The sequence below is a fragment of the Pollicipes pollicipes genome, unplaced genomic scaffold, assembly GCF_011947565.3.
Source record: "Pollicipes pollicipes isolate AB1234 unplaced genomic scaffold, Ppol_2.1 Scaffold_4219;HRSCAF=4965_pilon_pilon_pilon, whole genome shotgun sequence".
NCBI lineage: Eukaryota > Metazoa > Arthropoda > Thecostraca > Pollicipedomorpha > Pollicipedidae > Pollicipes > Pollicipes pollicipes.
Window position 1 is genome coordinate 14,336,621 of NW_023596448.1, and position 20,796 is coordinate 14,357,416.

General features: G+C 56.1%; 1 protein-coding gene across 1 annotated transcript in view; it reads left to right on the forward strand.

Annotated features, from left to right (window-relative positions):
* Positions 1–10,104, forward strand: part of LOC119095868 (activating transcription factor of chaperone) — a 34,564-nt gene extending 24,460 nt beyond the window's left edge. The window contains exons 2-5 of the mRNA XM_037218730.1: positions 2,692–2,834; positions 3,121–3,351; positions 7,873–8,117; positions 8,455–10,104. Coding sequence (XP_037074625.1) covers positions 2,692–2,834; positions 3,121–3,351; positions 7,873–8,117; positions 8,455–8,620 — 785 coding nt within the window. The 3' untranslated portion in view covers positions 8,621–10,104. The remainder of the gene's footprint in view (positions 1–2,691; positions 2,835–3,120; positions 3,352–7,872; positions 8,118–8,454) is intronic.
* The last annotated feature ends 10,692 nt before the right edge of the window (positions 10,105–20,796 follow it).

The window sequence follows — 20,796 nt, forward strand, 5'->3', positions numbered from 1 at the left end:
GAGGGAGCGGATAGAGGTGAGCGGAGAGTAGGGAGATGAGAGGAGAGGAGAGGATGAAGAGAAGAGAGGAGAGGAGAGGAGAATGGGAGGAGAGGAAGGAGAGGAGAGGAGAGGAGGGCGAGCGATGCCGAGGCAGCGAGCGAGGCCAGGCGAGGCGAGGCGGGCGAGGGCAGCCGATGCGAGGCGAGGGGAGGGGAGGGGAGAGGAGAGGAGAGGAGAGGAGAGGAGAGTAGAGGAGAGGAGAGTAGAGGGAGAGAAGAGAGAGAAGAGAAGAGAGAAGAGAGAAGAGAGAGATAGAGATAGAGAGAGAGAGAGAGAGAGAGATAGAGAGATGAGAGAGAGAGAGCTAGATAGAGAGAGATAGAGAGACTGAGAGAGAGAGAGAGAGTAGAGAGAGAGAGAGAGAGACAGAGAGAGATATGCCGAATGACCGGGAGCCTTGCATGCTGTTTTGTCGAGCGTAGGTGCCTCACAGTGTCTAGAATCCGCCGCGCTGCACGTGCAGGGCATCTGACCTGCCGCCGTGGTGCCGTGGCGTGTAGACCCAGCTTCCTGGCCGTCCCGTCTTTGCCACAGCACATGCCATCTGCTGGGTGACGTAGTCCGCCGCCCAAGGGAGGCGCGCAGGGCAGGACAGCCCTGACCAGACGTCTGATGTAACTCTTGGCCATCTTCGCGGGACCTTACGCCAGTTCGGGCCGGCGTGCAGCCGGAAAGGCCGGCCGTGTTCGCAGCGGCCGTGCAAAGTTTGTTTCGCCGCGGAGTTCTGAGCGGGTGGGGGTGGCCGGTCTCCGCGGAGCGGGAGAGGACGGCTTCCAACCAGGGGGCGGCTTCCCCCCGGCCACGCAAGGGCGACGCACGAGCCCTGTCACGGCACGGGGCCGGCGCAGGCGGTGCCGAAGACCGAAGTAATGGGATGTGTCCATTGTGACCTCTCTGCTATGGACTCAGCAGTTGTTGCTAGCCGATGGCGAGGTGTCAGTCTGTGCTGTGACTAACGGATGACGAGGTTTCCTTCTCAGCTATCGTTAGCCGATGGTGGGATTTCATTCTCAGCTATCGTTAGCCGATGGTGGGGTCTCATTCTCAGCTGTCGTTAGCCGATGGTGAGATGCTCTTCTCAGCTATCGTTAGCCGATGGTGGGATCTCATTCTCAGCTGTCGTTAGCCGATGGTGAGATGCTCTTCTCAGCTGTCGTTAGCCGATGGTGGGATCTCATTCTCAGCTATCGTTAGCCGATGGTGAGATGCTCTTCTCAGCTATCGTTAGCCGCTGGTGGGATGTCATTCTCAGCTGTCGTTAGCCGATGGTGAGATGCTCTTCTCAGCTATCGGTACCCGATGGTGGGATCTCATTCTCAGCTGTCGTTAGCCGATGGTGAGATGCTATTCTCAGCTATCGTTAGCCGATGGTTGGACGTCATTTTTAGCTGTCGTTAACCGACGGCCAGGCGTCATTCTCCGCGCTCTTCGCTGAGCCTGACACCAGACCCGAGCCTGGCGCCGTCAGCGTCCGTTGCCATGACGTGCGCGTGCCGTCACTGACATCGAGCCGGCCGTGACGGCAGCGCGTCTGGTCGTCTCTCAGTCGTTCCTCGGCTTAGCCTGTGCTAACGGACGACTGGGCCCGGAGGGGTCTGGTCGTGTTCCGACGTCTAGCCAGGCCCACCGGCGTGGCGGCGGCGACGGCGAGGTGGATGTGTGTGACCGCGCTGCTGCGGCGGCGTGCTGCCCGCGGCGGCCGCGCGCCCCCGCAGGGGGCGGCGTCGGACCTCCCCTCTGGCCGGGGCGTGGTGTGGCCGCCGCTCGGTGGCGCCGCCGTCTGCCGCCCCGCCCCGCCCCGGCCGGTCCGGGCGGGGCCGCCAGCTGCGGGCGCCGGTCAAGGTTCGCGGCGTCTGATACCGCCGCCGTATCGGCGCGTCACGTGGTCCGCGCTTCACGGATGGGCTGGGGGAGTTGTGACGCCGCCCACTGAATGTGCTGGACGACTGGTGCGGGTTTTGGGTTCACGGTTCTGTGGCTACCCTGTGTTCCGTCTGTGGGTACCCTGTGCCCCTGTCTGCGGTTGCCCTGCGCCGCTGACTGTGATTACCCTGTGTTTCTCGTTTTTCCGGGTGCTGGTCCGAATATCTGCAACAAAGACAAGGAAGATGCTTAGCTAGCGCTTGCCTTACCTTACGTAGGATTGGTGTCCGGCGGCTTCTTTGAATTGTGATTGCCTTTTTTTCTTTACGGTGGCATTTAAAGACCATCGGGTCGCTGGCTGGAATGGGATGATCTCATGGGACTACCCACGGTTCTCGGCATGCTGGTGCTCAAATAAGGAAGCTTTGTTCCCACTGTCCATGATATCTCGGGTAATCTGGATGGTTGTGGATAATCCACTCGGATTGGGCTTAAATACCGCCGCGTCTTTTGTGCATCCGAAACTGGGAAGTCGGTAAGCAGAAAGGTATCGCGAAGGTGGCTTCTCCAAAAATTAACGCCCCAATGCGTCCTTAAAAACGTTTTGCTCCTCTGCGTCCATTGTTTGAATTTTCAGTTGCCAAACGATTCTCCCAATAATTAAATGAAGCCGGCGGACCTTGCCCGCGCTTGCGCAAGCTCTGAATGTCGTTCCTTATGACGTCACGGCGTGCACCGCCAGGACTGTGACGGGCTCCGCCGCTGACTCACGCGTCCCTCCGGCAGACCCGCTCTCGGGATGGATGGAGCAGAAGGCGTCCCCGGAGTGCTGGGAGTATCCGATGATGGCGCCACCTATACTCGACGACGTGGCGCCACCTTTGGACCCGCAGCCAGGTGCGGAGGGCCTCATCCCGGACGACCTGCAGGTGAGGCCAGCCGCGCAACCAATCAGCGCCCAGCCGGGCCAGCTCAGCCAATCAGCATGCTCGCTGGTGAATTTAGCTCACCCGTGCTTTTATGCACGCGGCTGTTGACGTCGGTGTTGGTACGGCAATTACCGACTCGTCTTCATTGTGTTCTTGGGACAGCGCACGTTTCGGACCGGTCATGTTCGTACGCGGGTCACGAGTGGTCGCCTTCGTCCGCGAGGGTGGCGCCAGCCGTGCTGACTGGAGGGCGGGTGACCTGAACGTGCGCCGCGCCGGCCGGCAGGACCTGTTCCTGGACGGTCCGTCGGTGAGCGGGCCGTCGCTGCCCGGCGGCGACGCTGACTCGCTGCTGGATGACCTGCTGTCGGGCCCGTCGAGCCCGGCCGTGTTCGGCACGCTCTCGCCGCTGTCGCCCCTCTCGTCATCGGACGCCGGCAGTCCGGCCTGCCCGCCCGAAATTATGGACCTGCTGCCGCCGCCGGCCCTCTCGCCGGACCCGCTGCTGCCCCAGCAGGTCAGTACAGACCGCCGCTGCTGTCCCATCAGGTCAGTACAGACCGCCGCTGCTGTCCCAGCAGGTCACTGCAGACCGCCGCTGCTGTTTCAGCAGGTCAGTACAGACCACCGCTGCTGTCCCATCAGGTCATTACAGACCGCCCCTGCTGTCCCATCAGGTCAGCACAGACCGCCGCTGCTGCCGCTGCTGTCCCAGCAGGTCAGTACAGACCGCCGCTGCTGTCCCATCAGGTCAGCACAGACCGTCGCTGCTGCCGCTGCTGTCCCAGCAGGTCAGTACAGACCGCCGCTGCTGCCACCGCTCAGACAGCGGCTGTCGCCCCAGTAGGTCAGTACAGACCGCCGCTGCTGTCCCATCAGGCTATTACAGACCGCCGCTGCTGTCCCATCAGGTCAGCACAGACCGCCGCTGCTGCCGCTGCTGTTCCAGGAGGTCAGTACAGACCGCCGCTGCTGTCCCAGCAGGTCAGTACAGAACGCGTCCGCTGTCCCTAGCGGGTCAGTAAAGACTGCCGCTGCTGTCCCAGCAGGTAAGTACAGACCGTCGCCACCGCCTCGACGGGTCAGTGAACTGCTTCTCTCCCCCGCCGTCTGCGGCCAGTTTATTTCGTTGCTGGTACTCCAGCCAGTGAGCGGATCAGTATGGACTGATTCCGCCTTGCCAAGTCAGAACAGCCTTCTGTTGCCTCAGCATCTCAGCACAGAGAAGGCAAAAGAATGAGATGTGCCGAGAAATCAGTTTCCAGTACATAAGTAGAGAGTTGCGTCATGCCGTTCTCATTCGTTAGTATGTTTGTTGTCAGCCGCTCGCTTTGTACTCTGCAATGTTCCAGCAAAGGTTTGCACGTTGTGCACTGTGTGTACTTTGTAGCGTGGTGCGTACTTTGTAGCCGTTTGGTACCAATACATCGAGGCAGCGTTGTGATGGCAGGCCGTAAGGTCACGTGACCTAGGCAAATCGGTGGGAAATTGACAGCATGTCGTTTATTCTGAGGTTTTGTTGTGATATCTGAAATTTTTGGACCAAAAATGTTCCCATAAGATATTTTTGGCACCCAAGCACTGGCGCTGCCTCACGGATAGGCTAATTTCCTTTGTTTTGTGTGGGGTGCGCCGTAATGTAATAACATGTAGAATACACCACGGGCGTGCATTGCGTGGGGAGCAGTCGGCTGTCAAAGGCAGGGAACTTGTGTTGTGTCGTTGTCGGCGCTGTCGTAGCGCATTGGAAGGTGGAAAGGATGGTTTCGCTTGCATGTTCGGCATTGTATCCGGTCATCTCCCACCCGTCCATGTCGTCAGCTAGCGTGCTCAGGTGCACACGTGCTTGTGGTACCTCAGATGGAAAGAGGTGGCGACTGCTGACGCCACTTTGGCTCAGGTTTTGCCCGTATCCGTTCCGCATTGTCCTTGACTTGGTCGAATGTCGTTACCCGCTGTGCTGCACACTACTTATTCGCAGTGTGCACACGCGTATATTTTGCACTGTGTACTACTTCTGCCGAGGTCGCTGGCTTCGCGGCCCCTGACTCGGCTTTCGCTGTGACGTCAGCGAAATTCGCAGTGCTCGGGTTTGAACCCGGATCGCGCGGTCCTGAGTCAGGGACGCGGACGGCGCCAACACCCGCCTTTCGGTCAAAGGCCACACGTAGCTGAAAGGCTTGTCTTCCTGTTGTGAGGGCAAGTGGAATCCAGTCCAGTCCAGTCCAGTCCATTAGACCAGCCACTCAGGCGGTTGCACCTGCTGGCGCCCCAGCGGCGGCGGCCGTTCTCACGTGATCCCGGCTCAGCCCGTGACCTGACCAGCGGGCGTGCCTCGGGCCAGTCACCGCTGCCGCCCGGGCGGACACCATCGGACCGCCGCCGGCCGGCGCCCTCCTCCCGCTGCGCCCGGCGAGCGCCCGATCCGGACGAGATGACTGGGCCGCAGGGGTGACGGCCGCCGGCCGGCGCCCTCCTCCCGCCGCGCCCGGCGAGCGCCCGGTCCGGGCGGGATGACTGGGCCGCAGGGGTGACGGCCGCCGGCTGGCGCCGTCCTCCCGCCGCGCCCGGCGAGCGCCCGGTCCGGACGGGATGACTGGGCCGCCGGGGAGACGGCAGGCGACCGGGCTCGGCCGGAAACCGGCGGATTGTCGCTAGAGAGCGGCGCCGGTGACGAAGGTCGGACTGGTGGCTGACGCGCGGTGTGGCCAGGCTTCTCTGAGGGGCGGGCGAAGGAGCGCAGCGGACAGTGACCAGTGACGAAGCAGTGCAGTAGAAGTCCCGCGCGAGGCGGGCTGCGACTCCCGGGCAAGCATGACAGCCGGGGGCGCCAGTGTGACCTTTGACCGACGGCACCAGCTCCAGCTCGGGGGCCGCGTGGCCACGTGCGTCGTTTACAAAGAACGAATGGTCGCTGCGATGACGTGCCATTTGTAGTTGTTACCTTTTGGCGGCTATGCTTGGCTGCATGGATCTGCGAGGCACTGCTGAGGGGAACCCGCGCGGATTCTCTGCTTGTATATAGTGCCTGCAAGTCATACTTCGGATTGCATATGTTTTCCGTGGTCTGACGTGGACCAAAACAAACAAAAATGAGAGCGCGCTGACAGCCGTTATTGTCAAATGGCACATGTGATACGGCAACTTTCCAACCCATCCTCGTGAAATATATTGAGTTTGAAGCAGCCATTAAGATATTTGCGTTCAACCTCGGTATTGTGGTCGGATGTAATATATATGACAGCAAATTTGTTTTCTTTAACAAAGTATAAATCCATTGAATCATATATATTTATTGATTTACTTATTTATGTATTTATATATTCATTTATTTGTGTGTATATGCATATGCAGATAGAAAATAAAATCATTAATTACCTAAGTAATATATAAATATCTTGATTATTTGTGGCGTCCGAGTGATCATACCACACAGGTTTTACATTTTGGCCTCGTCTAGCATATGGCGTACATGTCATCACATCCTTGGACAGCAGACTACTGAATGAAGTGTTGAGCTGCGGTGCCCCTTGCGGCTTTATTCCACCATCGGGGTCTGGCGCGGCGGATTTGTCCGCATTTAGTACCGAGGCTTGGCTCGCGTCCAGCTTCCCAGTCGGGGGTGAGGTCACCCAGGCCGGTCCGGAAAGCGCGACACCCGATCGATACAGGCTCGGCCGATGCCCCGTCTGGTCTGATGCCCTGTCTGCGGCCGCGTGAAGGTCTGGCTGTGGCTGGCCGCGCCGCTCTCCGCCCCGGATCACACGGCCGCCGGCGGTGAGCTCAGGGGGCAGAGGTCCGCCGTGCCGGGGACGGGGCCGCGCCGCCCGGAGCGGCCGCCGGCGGTGGGCTCAGGGGGCAGAGGTCCGCCGTGCCGGGGACGGGGCCGCGCCGCCCGGAGCGGCCGCCGGCGGTGAGCTCAGGGGGCAGAGGTCCGCCGTGCCGGGGACGGGGCCGCGCCGCCCGGAGCGGCCGCCGGCGGTGAGCTCAGGGGGCAGAGGTCCGCCGTGCCGGGGACGGGGCCGCGCCGCCCGGAGCGGCAGCCGGCGCGCGCGGCCGGTCTAATCTGCTGTGGGCGTGACACTGTTCGGTTCGCGCCGCCTGTCTGATGCAACGGGGCGTCCGTGTAGCGGCGCTGGCGGCGGCGGCGCGCGGGGGGCGGCGGTGCGTCGCCCAGCCGCTCGCCAGTCACCAGCCCGCGCCTCGCCACCTGACGCAACGCCGCCGAACGGCCGCCGCGGCGCCCGGCACCGGTGCGCGGCTCGACGCGGGCTTGGGCTGTGAACGGCGCGTGCGGCAGTGTGCGCGGCTGGCCGGCGAGCCGAGGCGGGGAGTGCGGAGAGGTGTGGAGCGAGGCGTGAGCGAGGCGGGAGCGGCAGCGGCCGGAGCGCGCCACGCGGTGCGGTGTCGGTGCCAGGACTCGGGCGCCGAGGACTCGCGTGGACCCGGCCGGAGCGCGGGAGGTGCCCGCAGACGCCATGGCGTGTGAGCTCGGTGGCCACGCGTCGGCGGAGAGGAGATGGAGTCCCTATCAGTGGATGGTCGACCACAACAACCGTCTTAAGGTGACATTGAATCCGCGGCTGAGCGGGTCTCTGGCATGCCTGAACCAGGGTGCGCGACAGTGTAGTGGTTAGCGCGTTTGCGTTAACCGCTGCGCGTCTGGGAAACCAGAGTACAGGGTCCTATTCCCCGCTGCGCTCGCCCCTCCTGCCAGAATGAGAAGTAGGCTACGCCACGTATCCTCAGCGGCTGAGAGCGTCGAAAGCCTCAGTGACAACTAAAGGCCTTAACCTTGTGGCTGAGGTGGTCACCGGTATAGCAAAACTGTATGTGTCCAATTGGTTGGTATCGGATGGAGCTTTTGATCCTGTGTGCGCAATACAGCGAAGAGGAAAAACGACCCCTGCAATAAAGCTGTTTACCACCGGGCAATCCCACGCGCGTTATCCGGGTCTTGCATCATCCAGAGTGCAAGTGCTGCCATCTTAGCGTGCAATCGATACCGGTCAACCGCACCTTCCCTTGCTGCCGGCAGATGTCTCTGGACGGCTGGGTGCCGACTCTGTCTCCACCGCCGAGCGACCCGTTCTCGCCGCCGGTGGCTTGTGAGGAGCTGCGTGGCCAGTCGGCCGGGCCCGATTGGTCGCCGCCGACGCTAGCGCCGCCTGCCAAGCGGCGCCAGGCTCGGCCCCGGCCCTACGACAAACCGACGCGTCGCCAGGTCACCGAGCAGGAGCGGCGTGAGCGCAAGAAGGAGCAGAACAAGACGGCCGCCACCCGGTGAGCTCGGCTCCTGCATGCACCAGTTGGGTGGGTTGATGGAGGGGGGGGGGTTCGTGTGGAGGGTTAGTGCCAGACTTGTGGAGGTTGGGCTTAATTTTTGCCACGGATATTTTGGCGTGGGTTGGTGCTGATGATCATCCAGTCTGTTATGTCATAGATGCTCTGACTGATTTTTAAGCCACTGCCCCCCCCCCCTCACGCGCCTGGATGTGGAGGCACTATTGTGGCTAGTTGGGGTAGGTGGACCTATGACAGCAGGCCCGATAGCTGCTGGGCTGGCTGTGCTCGTGACGAGCCTTGTGGGTGACCCTCCGCCATCCCTGGACCACTGCAGGTACCGTCAGAAGAAGAAGGAGGAGCAGGAGTTGGCCTGCACCGACCAGGAGGTGCTGCAGGCGCGCAACAGCCAGCTGAAGGAGCGCGTCAACACCCTCACGCGCGAGCTGGCGTACCTCAGACACCTGATGCAGGAGGTGGCCAAGTACAAGCACACCATGTAGGCGGCGTGGGCCGGCGGCGCGCGCGACCCGGCGGCGGGCCCCGGTGCGGGGCTGCGTGGCGTTGACGTCGGCCGGCTGTGGAGCACAAGCGGTGAGCGGTGGTGAGGGCGGCGCGCGCGACCCGGCGGCGGGCCCCGGTGCGGGGCTGCGTGGCGTTGACGTCGGCCGGCTGTGGAGCACAAGCGGCGAGCGGTGGTGAGGGCGGCGTAGCGCGCCGTCCGTCGCGCGCGGACGGCGCCGCTGAGGCCGCACCCCCCGACGGGCCACCGGAACGACCGCGGGCAGCGAGCCGTTGGCGGCTGGAGTCAGGCGGCGCTGGCAGACTACGGGGCCACGCCGCCGCAGCGGTGCCATCTCGCGGAGGGCGGCGACACTGCGGCTTGCGCCGGCCGCCGCGGTGGTGTCTTGCCATATCGTGGAGCGAACCGAAAACACTAGTTGTGATACTGGGCGGCGTGGGGCCCCAGCACGTTGGTGAGACTTCAGTACAAAGTGATCTGGGGCGGCGGGAGTGTGCGGAGAAAAGCAGAGCCGTGCTGGGACGGTTGGGCCGGCACGGCGGCACTGTGCCGGCCCGGGGGTTGCCGTGTCACCGCTGTGAGCGGCCGACTGCTGCCGCCCTCGTGTGGACCGTCGACGGCGATGTCTGGCCCGGAGCGGAGCTGTAAATAATCGCTGGATCGGCACGAGCGATGTAGTGTTAAGAGCTGCCTCCGCGGTTTCCATGTCCAGGCTGCGCTGAGAGTTCTGGCGACAAACCGTAGGCTTGTGTTGTACAGTTGTGAACCACTGACACTCGTCTGCGTGCCTGGGCGCGGATGGGCGCATTGCCGGCGGGTTCTGGCAGTCTCCCCCGATGGATCTAATCATGCTAAGCGTGTCAGGCGTACCGACCCTGGGGCACTGCATGTGTCGTGGTTTCATGTTTGAAGTGCGCCTGGGTCGTGCACGTGCGACTGGCAAATTACTATGGCGCTGAGCGCATTTGCATGCGCGCTAAGCGTCCGTGCCTTGGTCGGGATCCACCCATTCGTACACATACGTTGCTTATTACGTTGTCTATACCGGAGCGATTGCAGTCCGGGCGCCGCTGCTGCTACCGAGGCGCCGAGCTGCACCAGCTGCCTTTCTGGCCGTTTCCAGCAAATTTCGCCCATTTTCTCTGACGGCCGCCAGCGTGCCCGCTTTGTCAGCCGCACTCACCGTCTGCTTGATCTCCGTGTTCGTGATGAGCAGAAGGCAGATGTAAGGTTCCGGGCGTGCCCCGGACGGCTGTGTGTAGCGCGCGGCTTCTTTGGACCATCGTCGTGGTGCTCTTTTTAGATACGTACCTTGCTGTTCGGTGCCGACCCGTTTGCTGCTGATGTGTAACGCCTCCTAGTTGTAGACACTGGAACCTGCAGGGTATTGCCCATGTGCGTGTCGTGTGGGCCTGTGCTGGTTGGTATTTGCGGCGAATGGAAAAATGGCCGGGTGGAGGAAAATGGACTTTAAAGACGGGTTGGCGCAAACGCCCACACAGCAGACCAAGACGTCCGAGTTTGGCGTGTTAACCATGCAGGCGCTGCTTCAGAGGGCTTGTATGTGACGCAAAAAGACGCGCGACGGATTTTAGAGCGTGAACAGACAGAGGCGAATGGGCCGCGGGCCGCACCGTGCGGTCACACCGCGCCGTATCGGCTTGAGCTGCACGAGTTCGCAGGGACTGGTTCCCAGAACCAGCGAGAGTCATATGGCTAGGGATAGGGGTGCGGAAACTTGGTTCAAGTTGGGGGATGGGACAAACCCCAAAAGACCAAAATGGATCCATTGAGATTAGATAACGGGCCTCGTAAAAGCCAGAATGGGTATTCGCCGGACTTTATAGGCTCCCCCGCACAGTCAGAAATGGGCTCTTCACAGGTTAGAGTGGACCCAATACAGGTCAAAATGGGACCTCTACAAGTCAGAATGGGTCCTCGTTAGTTCAAAATGGGGTTTCATAGACCAGAACTGCCCCTCTACCTGCCAGAATGGGCCCTGGATTCAGTAATTGGCCCTCTACAGGTGAACTGGGCCTGTTCAGGTGGCCATGGGCCCTCATTAGACTAATATGGGTCCTTTAAAGGTTGAAATGGGTCCTGCTCGCTGCGGAGGTTCTTGGCGAGTGCCGTCGGGCTTCTCGCTCTCAGGGGTCGTCTTGCCGTGCTCGGTCTCCTGCTGTTCTTGGCGGCGGTACCATGACGGGGTCTGTAACATAGCGCACGTGGTCGTGCCGCACAGGTCGCGTTGGCATAGCGGTCAGGTTGCGGCAACAGGGTGCACAAGTCACGGAATAGCCGTCCTGGATCGATGGGCTCAAGCGTTCCGAGCAGTTTTTCAGACTTGTCTCATCTCGTCGAGAATGGGGAAGAAATGTGGTTCCGGAAACAAGCTGTTCAACCACGACGGCTGCAGAGCCACGGAGATTCTGCTGCTGTTGCACACTTGACTTTGACTTGCAATGTCAACTCTGTGGCCTGATGACCCACCAAAGGGTGCAGACATCAAGAAGGGCAGTGATTTTCCTGCCGTGGAGGCCATTTTAAAGCCAAACTGCAAGGAGTTTTGTGGCATTGCATGGAAGTTAATAGCATGGTCAGCACGAGTACCGCAGCTTTCTCGACGCATACAAAGAGAGCATCTGTTGCGTGGTCCTACTGATTCTGCTGTTCGTGTGATGTGAATAACGTTGAAAAATGAACGTAGCATCCGATGTGTGTTTTGCTCGCCGTTGAGACGAGACAGATGCCGTATCCCTTAAACCTGCCAAGTGGCACCAAAATGACCACTTGGTGGTGGGCGCGCCCCTTAAACCTCAATAGCACGGTGGTATACCGGCCTCGGTCGAGCATCCGACAGGAAGTACATACCTCCATGCAGTGTGCACAGAAGTGGTGAGCAGTGAGTATGGATGCAAGCTGGGTGCATCGAGCGCTGCATGACCAGTTGCGGTCGGCGCGCCCAAAAATCCCAAATCATCAGGATGATTGGGTGTGGGTTGTAGTAAGACATGGGCAAATGTTTGGCACTAGCTGACGAATGCACTGTCACAACAAACCCATCAAGTCGACAACTCCACATGATGACACCAGCAACACGAAAGCTTCGTCGTGGCCCACCGCAGAAGAATGAACGCAACGCACGGCAACGCTTATTATAGCTGCATACCCAGTCAAACACCGCAGCCTCGCGTTCGCAATTTTCTTGAGGGGGGACCTCAACCCTGAGGACCCCGATTTTGGTTCCCTGGGGCCCACCCAGCGAGCGACTGGTGTCGCCCTCATAATGACTGTTTTTCTTGGGTCTCCTGACATTACGTTTTTGTATGTTGTGGGCCTCTTGACGTTGCGTTTTCGTATGTTGTGAGGAGCAGTGGGGCATTAGGCGCTCTTCTGGCGCTTGACACTTACATGTCAAGTTTTACCTTATACCCGGGCCCCCCTGTCCACCAAAGGAACGGCACAGGCACGTGCCACATCCCCTTGCGTGCGCCTATGAATGTTTGTAATGAGGCTCGATCGTGAAGGCGCGATCGTGATCGTGATCGTGATCGTGAAGGAAGAGCGCTGCTCACCAACTACACGAACCTCTACGGCACGGAAGGTAACTTCGCCCTAGACCAAAAGCGTGAGCTAGCCAATATATATATATATATATATATATATATATATATATATATATATATATATATATATATAAACGCAATGGTTAAGGCAGCAGTCTCTATTAGGCTTGAGCATCATGACCAAAACATTGCGTTCTTGCACAATATAATAAGGTCCCATTTAACAAGCATCGCTAAGCTATATCGGCTATATCGCTCATGACAAGTAAGTTAATGGTCATGGTTCGCACGGCGTTTTAGATGTCTATGGCTGCACAATCACGAGCACGTCACTTCTCTGCCGCAGACAGGTCCGCGTGAAAAAATTATAGACGAAAGATCTTTTAGAATACGCATGGAAAAGGCTAGCTTATAATTTGCAAAGGATGATGTAATATTGATATTTATTTGATAATTATGATATGATATAATATTTCACTTTTAGCGGATGTGAAGTGATTGTAAACTCCTTTTATCAACAGAATTGCTGCGTCTTCCCAATGCGGAACAACTTTCAATGTTGTTCCGAGTGTCACACAAATGAATGCTCTCGGATGGGCGACGGGTCTGATTCGGAGAAAAGGGTACCTGAATGGTCAAACCTCCCCAGGTGTTGCTGTAGTCTGCAGTGTAGACTACGCAGAGTTGAAATTGCGCTATGGAGGGTCTGCAGGGACGTCATCCAGAAAGGGCCTCTCGAAGTAGAAAAGGGTCTTCTGAATCTTAATTATGATTTTCTAGCTCAGCTGTGGGGCCTCCTCGATCTGAATTTAGGTAATCTTCCGATGGCTACAATGCCTTTAGCTTTGGAAAAACGGCCTCTCCAAAAATTGGAGAGGGCAAAAACATACTATTGCCCCCTCTGTCCCTCGTGCTGCGCCACCCCTGAATGTCCTGATGATGAAACCCAAGCGCATCGGAACTCTGACTTGAGACATAAATGATGGCAACTACCGTCCTGTCGTGGAGTATTTACTTCTACCATACACAGACAAATGTATACGCACCTACACACACACACACGCACACACGTACATCCGCACACACACACACGCGTGCGCGCACACACACACGCACACACACACACACGCACACACACACACACACACACACACACACACACACACACGTACACACACACACGTACACACACGCACACGCACACACACACACACACACACACACACACACACACACACACACAAACACACACACACACTCACACACACACACACACACACGCGCGCGCGCACACACAGAGTTATATATATATATATATATATATAGAAACCAGGGCATCGGTTTTGCGCGCACAGTGGTCGCGCTCCCACACTGTCAAATCGGCCATCGCTGGCCGGTGCCACGAAACGGTGCCCTACACGGCACAGCCAGCTCCGGTCCCCTACACGGAACGGTCCCGTACACAGCACAGCCAGCTCCGGTCCCCTACACGGAACGGCCCCGTACACGGCACAGCCAGCCGTTTGAGAGGAACTGTCTCAGACTCGTGACATTACGTTTAGCCGGGGTTCAATGCCAGGCAAGATGAAAGTCCAGCTCCATCATTAGGATGCTCTTGTAATCAAGATACTAGCCACCGGAGCTTATCATCGCGGCTGCGAGCGTACAGTAATGTTAACGACATAGACTGTGTGCGGAAAAATGTCGTCGATGTTAAGAAGCGCTGCACGCTGAAGGGGCGCCGATGGTATCTGGAGCTGAACGTTCCCAGTCCAGGCTTCCTGTTCGCTCCAGCGCTCTGTTTTTGGCTCGTCACTGCATGAAAAGCACGTCATGGCAGCAGCCATCTCAGTTATCTTTTGTTCTAAGGTGGTCGCACCGCTTGTCTGATGATTGAGGTCGTGGCGTCGCTTGTAGCGTTGCCCCTTTCTTATGGCGGTTTGCCTTTCTGCCAACGCTGCTTTGCTTTTAGTAGGCGACTAACAGACGCTGGAAGAAATGGGGAGGAAGGCATTCTATAGGGCAAGTCTTAAGCCCCGCCCGCGCTGCTCCTGCTCCTCCCAAATTAGAACCGGGGGCACGAAATGAGAAAGATCCGAAAACGTCAACAAAATGCACACATAACATGTCTACTCACTTAATCAGGCCGGGGCAGTCCCTCAGCACATCTAGCCCTGTTTGGCACGATTCGGTCGAGATTAGCAGTCATTGGTATCCACAATAACGACCCTTTTCTTTATGCCCATGGTTGTCCTATTTTCTCTGAGTAACACACCTCGTTTCATACGCCGACGGCGACCAGCAACGCTACACCAACGTGCGTAAAATCTGCCTTTCCACCTAGACGCCAATTTGTCACCAGAAAGCATGTTCCAAGCCATTCATTGGCTGCTCGCACGATCGCACGTTTGTTTATCTCAGGGCAGCTTCCAATTTTCTTATTCTTCGCCTTTTTTGGTTCTACCGACCTGTTAGATTGCATTGCTTACCTGAGCGACGCTGACATAGCTCCGAGCCAGGTCCTGAAGACCCGGCAAAGTTAGAGATCTGTAGTTAGAGATATTTAGTTAGAGATCTCGGCACTGGGTGTGGCGAATTCTGCAGGGGCGGTTCAGCCGACCACACATGTGGTGCAGGAGCAGTTCAGCCGACCACACATGTGGTGCAAGAGCGGTTCAGCCGACCACACATGTGGTGCGGGAGCAGTTCAGCCGACCACACATGTGCGGGAGCGGTTCAGTCGACCACACATGTGGTGCGGGAGCGGTTCAGTCGACCACACATGTGGTGCAGGAGCGGTTCAGCCGACCACGCGTGTGGTGCAGGAGCGGTTCAGCCGACCACACATGTGGCTACACCAAATAGGGGATCGCGTGAGCGGTGCTCTTGTCATGAATAGAGAGAGGCAATAGCTTTCTTGGAACCGGACGGATCGCTGAATAAAAGCACAGGATAATTTTGTTCTGAAGGACGAGAGAAAGGATGCCGGGAGATCTCAAGGTGACAATGCGACGCTAGAACCGAAAAGGTTTTTTCGTTGCTATCCTCACGTTTTACAGGTTCGCGGAAGATGACGTTTGCGAACCTCTGGCCATTGCACGGGAAGCGGTATGTATTCCGTTCTGTGCTTTGCCGTGAAGATGAAACACTAATGCCATGGTGTTACCTGGATGAATAGTCTCGAAAAAAGAGTTCTCATTTGTCCGATGCTTTTGCGTGCCCGGTGAAAACTACAGATATATTGGTCAGATATTCCAGTCCATTTCCAACTGTTGATGGAGACCTGAACTGTTCATTTCATGATCGAATGTCATCCACAACGTTGTAGCCCTTACCATATTGCACAAAGCACAAAGCAGCTCACATATTCTTGATTATCTACAACTACTCTATTCGAGCTTGAGCGGAAAGGTCAGCATTCATGACCCGGCCTCCACACACTTGCGTGTCCTTGACCCCGCCGCCCGACATTTCCGGCATCTTCCCGTGAAATTTTGAGTGCCACCACGACCGAGGCAGTATCATCTGCGGCTCCTGACCGGAGCGCCTGCGCCGCGCGACGCCCCCCCCCCCCCCCCTCCCCTCCGGTGCCGCCCGGCCGGCGCGTGAGACCCGGCCTTTGCCAGCACCCGCCAGCAAAAATGTCCGCGTGACATTGCAAAGGGCAGCCATCGTCGGCCTTCGAAGGACATCTGATAGCACCCCGAAAAACCCACGGCCGCAGATGGCTCACAAAGCCTGCAAATCGTCGCCAATCGGTGACTGTTGAATGGGAACGGGCGCTGCTGTGAGCAGCCGCGGCGATGGTCGGTGATTAGTAAGAGCGGCCCTAGCGCTCGTTTGACAATGGTCCAGAGGCCTCACGAGCTGATCTAATCGGAGGGTCTCGGCCGCTGTCAAGCGCCCCGCACCGCCGTGTCGGCTCGGCGAGACGGCGGCGCCGTCCGACCGCGAGGCCCTCTCGTACCTGGACGCCGGCTGGGAGGCGCTCCTAGGTCAGTGATGAGGGCCTCTCTGAATGCGAAACAAATCACACGTGAACCCGACTTCGAGGTGAGGTTATGCTCGGATAGGCTAGCTGTTAGACCGCCCCCCCCCCTCTCCCCCAACAAATCCGTGACTAGGGCTCCCCTCTAAAACCAACGCGAGGAGAGGTACGCTAAGGGAAGGGGAATGGGTGGGATATAGACAAAGAGAAAGTGGTGAGAGCAAAGATAACCAGCCGGGCAAAATGTGTCGTAATGTGTCGTACATTGCTTACTTTTCGCTGTCTGGTGTCTTATATGCGTCCCACCGATAAGTGGTGTCAACTCGTTGGTAGCGGTTGATTGTCGTGCATCGACAAAACTGGCGATTTGCGCTCACTAATAAACATACGATCTGTGCGGGGGCCTGCCCCTCCCCCGTGCACGTTTTAGTGCAGCTAGTCACAACGGTGATGAAGCAACATAAATAGCATTTTCCACTGTCCATGGTCTGGGGGGGGGGATGTGGCAAAAATTCAAAGGGAGTAGGTCAGTTAATTCACTGTCGATTCAAAACATGCGTTTTTTAAAGCAGCCGTGCTGCTTAAGGTCGCAGAATCCAACTGCCACCTTCGGGCCAGTCGGTACCACCCATCGGACTCATCCCCTAGTCAGCGCTCTCAGAACGGCCGCCGTGTCGTGGCAGTTGGTCACCCCGCCCAGGCCGACGCTCCTCCCCCCCCCCCCCCCCCAGCTCTGTTCACCAATGGCTGCAGCCGCGTCACCACGGCCGAGAGCGAAGCAGGCCGTGCTGGCAATGTTAGGCATTCAATGAAGCAGCTACTGCCGGCGATGTTGTCATTGTGACTTCATAACGCTCTCAGCTGCTGAGGCTGAATGGTGCCGCCTGCCTCCCGCCCTGGCAGGGAGGGCGGGTGCCGCGGAGTCGCACCCCGCACCTCTTGTTTCCCAGAAGCGCAGCTTAATCACTGCAGTACCGGTGGTCCAGCACCGGCGAGGGTGGATGACTACTGCGGGCGTTTGAAGACTATAGAGGATCACGTACTGATTTGAATGACATATGGTGAGATATCTAACTCCAAAATATGTTACCAATGTGTTTGCCCATCGTTGCCTTGCTATGGCGTGCTAGTTCCATGCTCGAAGTATGAGAAGTGCTTGGAAATTTGTAAAGTACCGATCAAGTTCATGCTTTTGACCGTTCGCATGAGTGCAGCTACGAATTGAAATTTGTGAGCGGGCAAAATTACCTCACCATCGACGTTTTGGAAAGGCAATAACTAGCTAAGCTAAATCATACACGTTTACGTGTATGTATTTATTGCAAATTGAAGTGGTAACTACTCATGATGTGGGACAAAAATCCTGCGGATAGTAGGTGACACCGGGGACATCAACTTATGCAACAGTAAAACACCGAAATGCGCCCCCTGCGGTATTCCGAGTGAAGACCATCAATTGCTCTCACCGGGGGCGTCACTTTGCATAATTTCGGGGCGCCTCAGCCCATCCCTGTCCCAAAGCTGACTTTGACCCCTCCCTATGCCTATGAACAAAGAGGGACCGAGTCTTGTGGACCTAGGACTCCTAGGCGTAGGTCTCCTGGGTGTAGGTCTTGTGGGTATAGGCCTCCTAGGGCGCAGGTCTTGTAAGCGTAGGCCTCCTGGGCGTAGGCCCTGTAAGCGTAGGTCTCCTGGGCGAAGGTCTTGTAGCCGTAGGTCTCCTGGGCGTAGATCTCCTGACACGCCATCCAGCGGATCACTGTTTTTAATCCCAAATCACTGTTTTATTACGGTACGAGCATGGCGCGAACTCGCACCGCAAAGGTGTGATTCATAAGAAACACGGTGCGCTTGGCCGTTACTCGCTTCTATTGGTTAGAAGTGCAACTGTCTGCAGAATAGGTTTGTCAATGCGACCAATCACTTACGAGACATCAGGTGGTGACCATTAACACGCGCTCGGGTGGGAGTCAAATTGACCCCCCCCCCCGGAGGTTTTCCAGAATGGTTTCCGAACGGCAAGGCGTAGCCGCACCAAATTTTGCATAGCTGTAGACAATTCAATAGCAGATCGTTTGGTAACAACAATTTAGGTGCACCTTGTACGGTCGCTGATCTTTACCAGGTCAAAGTCAGCCCATGGTTTCAGCGAAGTCAATTTCTAGGGAATCGTTCAATCTGATGAAACAACGGCGTTTTATACGACGCCAAACATCTCTGAGATGCTTTCTTAGGCAACACCAATATTGAATGAGCAAATAACGTTGACCTAAGGTCAGGTATGAAGGCAAGACCAAGGCCAAAACCAACCTGTTTTAGTGCTCTCGGGCTTGCTATATGGGGTAGTCTCTGGTGCTCATTTCCAACCTATTGATGGCAGGAACCGCATTATACATCTTCCATGGGCTTCTTATGGGTCATAATAGGCCATTGACCTCAAATGACTCAGGTCAGCATGCCATTTTTAGACATACCAGCCTAGCGTAATATTTGTCGCTTATTCAAATACAAAACTCAGAGCAGTCTGGTATGATTTTGGTCACCATGACCTTCAAAAGGTCAAACAAGGTCACTGACCTTAACTGAGCTTGTGACCTTTTGCTTAGAAACAGTTAGCTAGGTTCTGAGGCCCCTTAGAGACCAACCTGACATTTGACCTTGTTTGACCTTATTTGACCCGAAGGTCATGACCTAGGAGCCTCAAAATTTGACCTAAGTGAGTTCACGTACAGGTCAACACACTGTATGTTTGGTGTCTCTATCTCATCTAGTTCCTGAGATTTTATGGGGGTCAAATTGATCCTTCACCCGAGCGAAGGGCATCTAGCCGGCTACTCGGGCGCGTGTTAAAATAAATTTTGTTACTTATAAAAATAAAAATAAAAATGATAAAGTTAAAATAAATTCCATCTTGAAAGAATGCTTCGAAAGAATCGTTGTGGATGCGAGTCGTCGTCTTCTGAGAAAACGTGCCTAAAGCACTCTTTCATGACATTTTCTTAGCACAATTTGAAGTTTGCGCTTGGGAACGTAGGCACGGAATGGCTGCGCAATCACTGAAGATGAATTAGTGCGATCCTCAACTCAGCAAAGTGAGGAGTTGGGTGCCGAGCTGAGAACCCAACACATAACACCAAATGCGCATGATCTTAACAAAATTCAATGCAACCTAATTTGACGAGCGGTGGTGATTCTTTTTTATCTTTTGATCAGGTTTTCAACAAGTCTCTTATTGGGGTAGCTTAGTAGTAGTGCCCATGAAAAACTCAAAGAAAGCAAACTTAATCTGATGCATTACTTTTTGACAGTTTTGTGATATTCCAGCAAAAAAACAAAGGAGATGCCAGGCTAACTTTGGGGCCAAACCAACACGCAGATGTCGGGGATCTCAACATGAAATACCAGTCGATAACCCTAGCCGTTCCACGCATATTGAATCCTGCTATCACGTTCTTAATGACAATGAAATCATAGCCCTTTAGTGTATATATGTATAGATAGATAGATAGATAGATAGATTATATAATATATAGAGAGAGAGAAGAGAGAGAGAGAGAGATGAGAGGGATAGAGAGAGAGATAGATAGAGGAGAGAGAGAGAGAGAGGAGAGAGAGAGAGAGAGAGAGAGAGAGAGGAGAGAGAGGAGAGAGAGAGAGAGAGAGAGGAGAGATAGAGAGAGAGAGAGAGAGAGAAGAATATGCCTCAGAGGAGAGCCGCGCTGAGCTCTCTATATAGTATAGAGGTATAGATAGCTAGATCTAGCATATAGATCGAGAGTAGGCTCGGCTATCTTAGATCTCCGCTAGCGCGCCCTCTCGCACGCTCTCTAGATCTATACTCGCGCTCTCGCGAAGCCTCGAGCTATCTTACTATATGCGCACTAGCGCGCTCGTATATGAGCGCTAGCGTATATAATTATACAGTCCTCGGCCAATCGATAGCCGCGAGCCTCGAAAAGATCCGCTAATCTCTCTCTCTCCGCTCGTAATCTCTCAAGACTCGCAGTGATAGATCTTCTCTCTCGCTCATAGCTCTCTCTGTCGCGGCCCTCGCTCTCTCGTTCCTATCTCGAGCTCGCGCCCGAGAGCGAGATATATATCTCTACCCCTCTTTCTCTCTATCCTTTCAGATCTCCTTCTAGCTCTCCTCTCTCCTCTCCTCTCGCTCTCTTCGCTCTTAGCCTCCCTCTCTACTATCTCTCTCCTCTTCCGTACGTCTCTCTCTCGCTCCTCTCTACTCGCTCTCAGCTCCCGTGTCTCCTTCCTATCTCGCTATGCTTCGCTCTCGATCTGTCCGCTCATCAGCTTCGCTCTCGCTATCTCTCGTCTACTCTCTCTCGCTCTCGATCTGTCTCGATCGGCTCTCGCTTGCTCTTTTTTCTCTATCGCTTGCATCTCTCGTCTCCTTGCTTATCGATATCTGCTTATCCTTCTCTCACTCTCTGAGTGTCCTCCGCTACTATTATTCTTCCCCTAATATTCCAGAAGTTATAATTTCAGTGACATCGTCGACATACACTTCCATAAGATGAGCAACTAATTATACATTTCAACTTAGTAGAAAGAAATACAGATATCAAACACTGCAGTTCTTCATTGAAG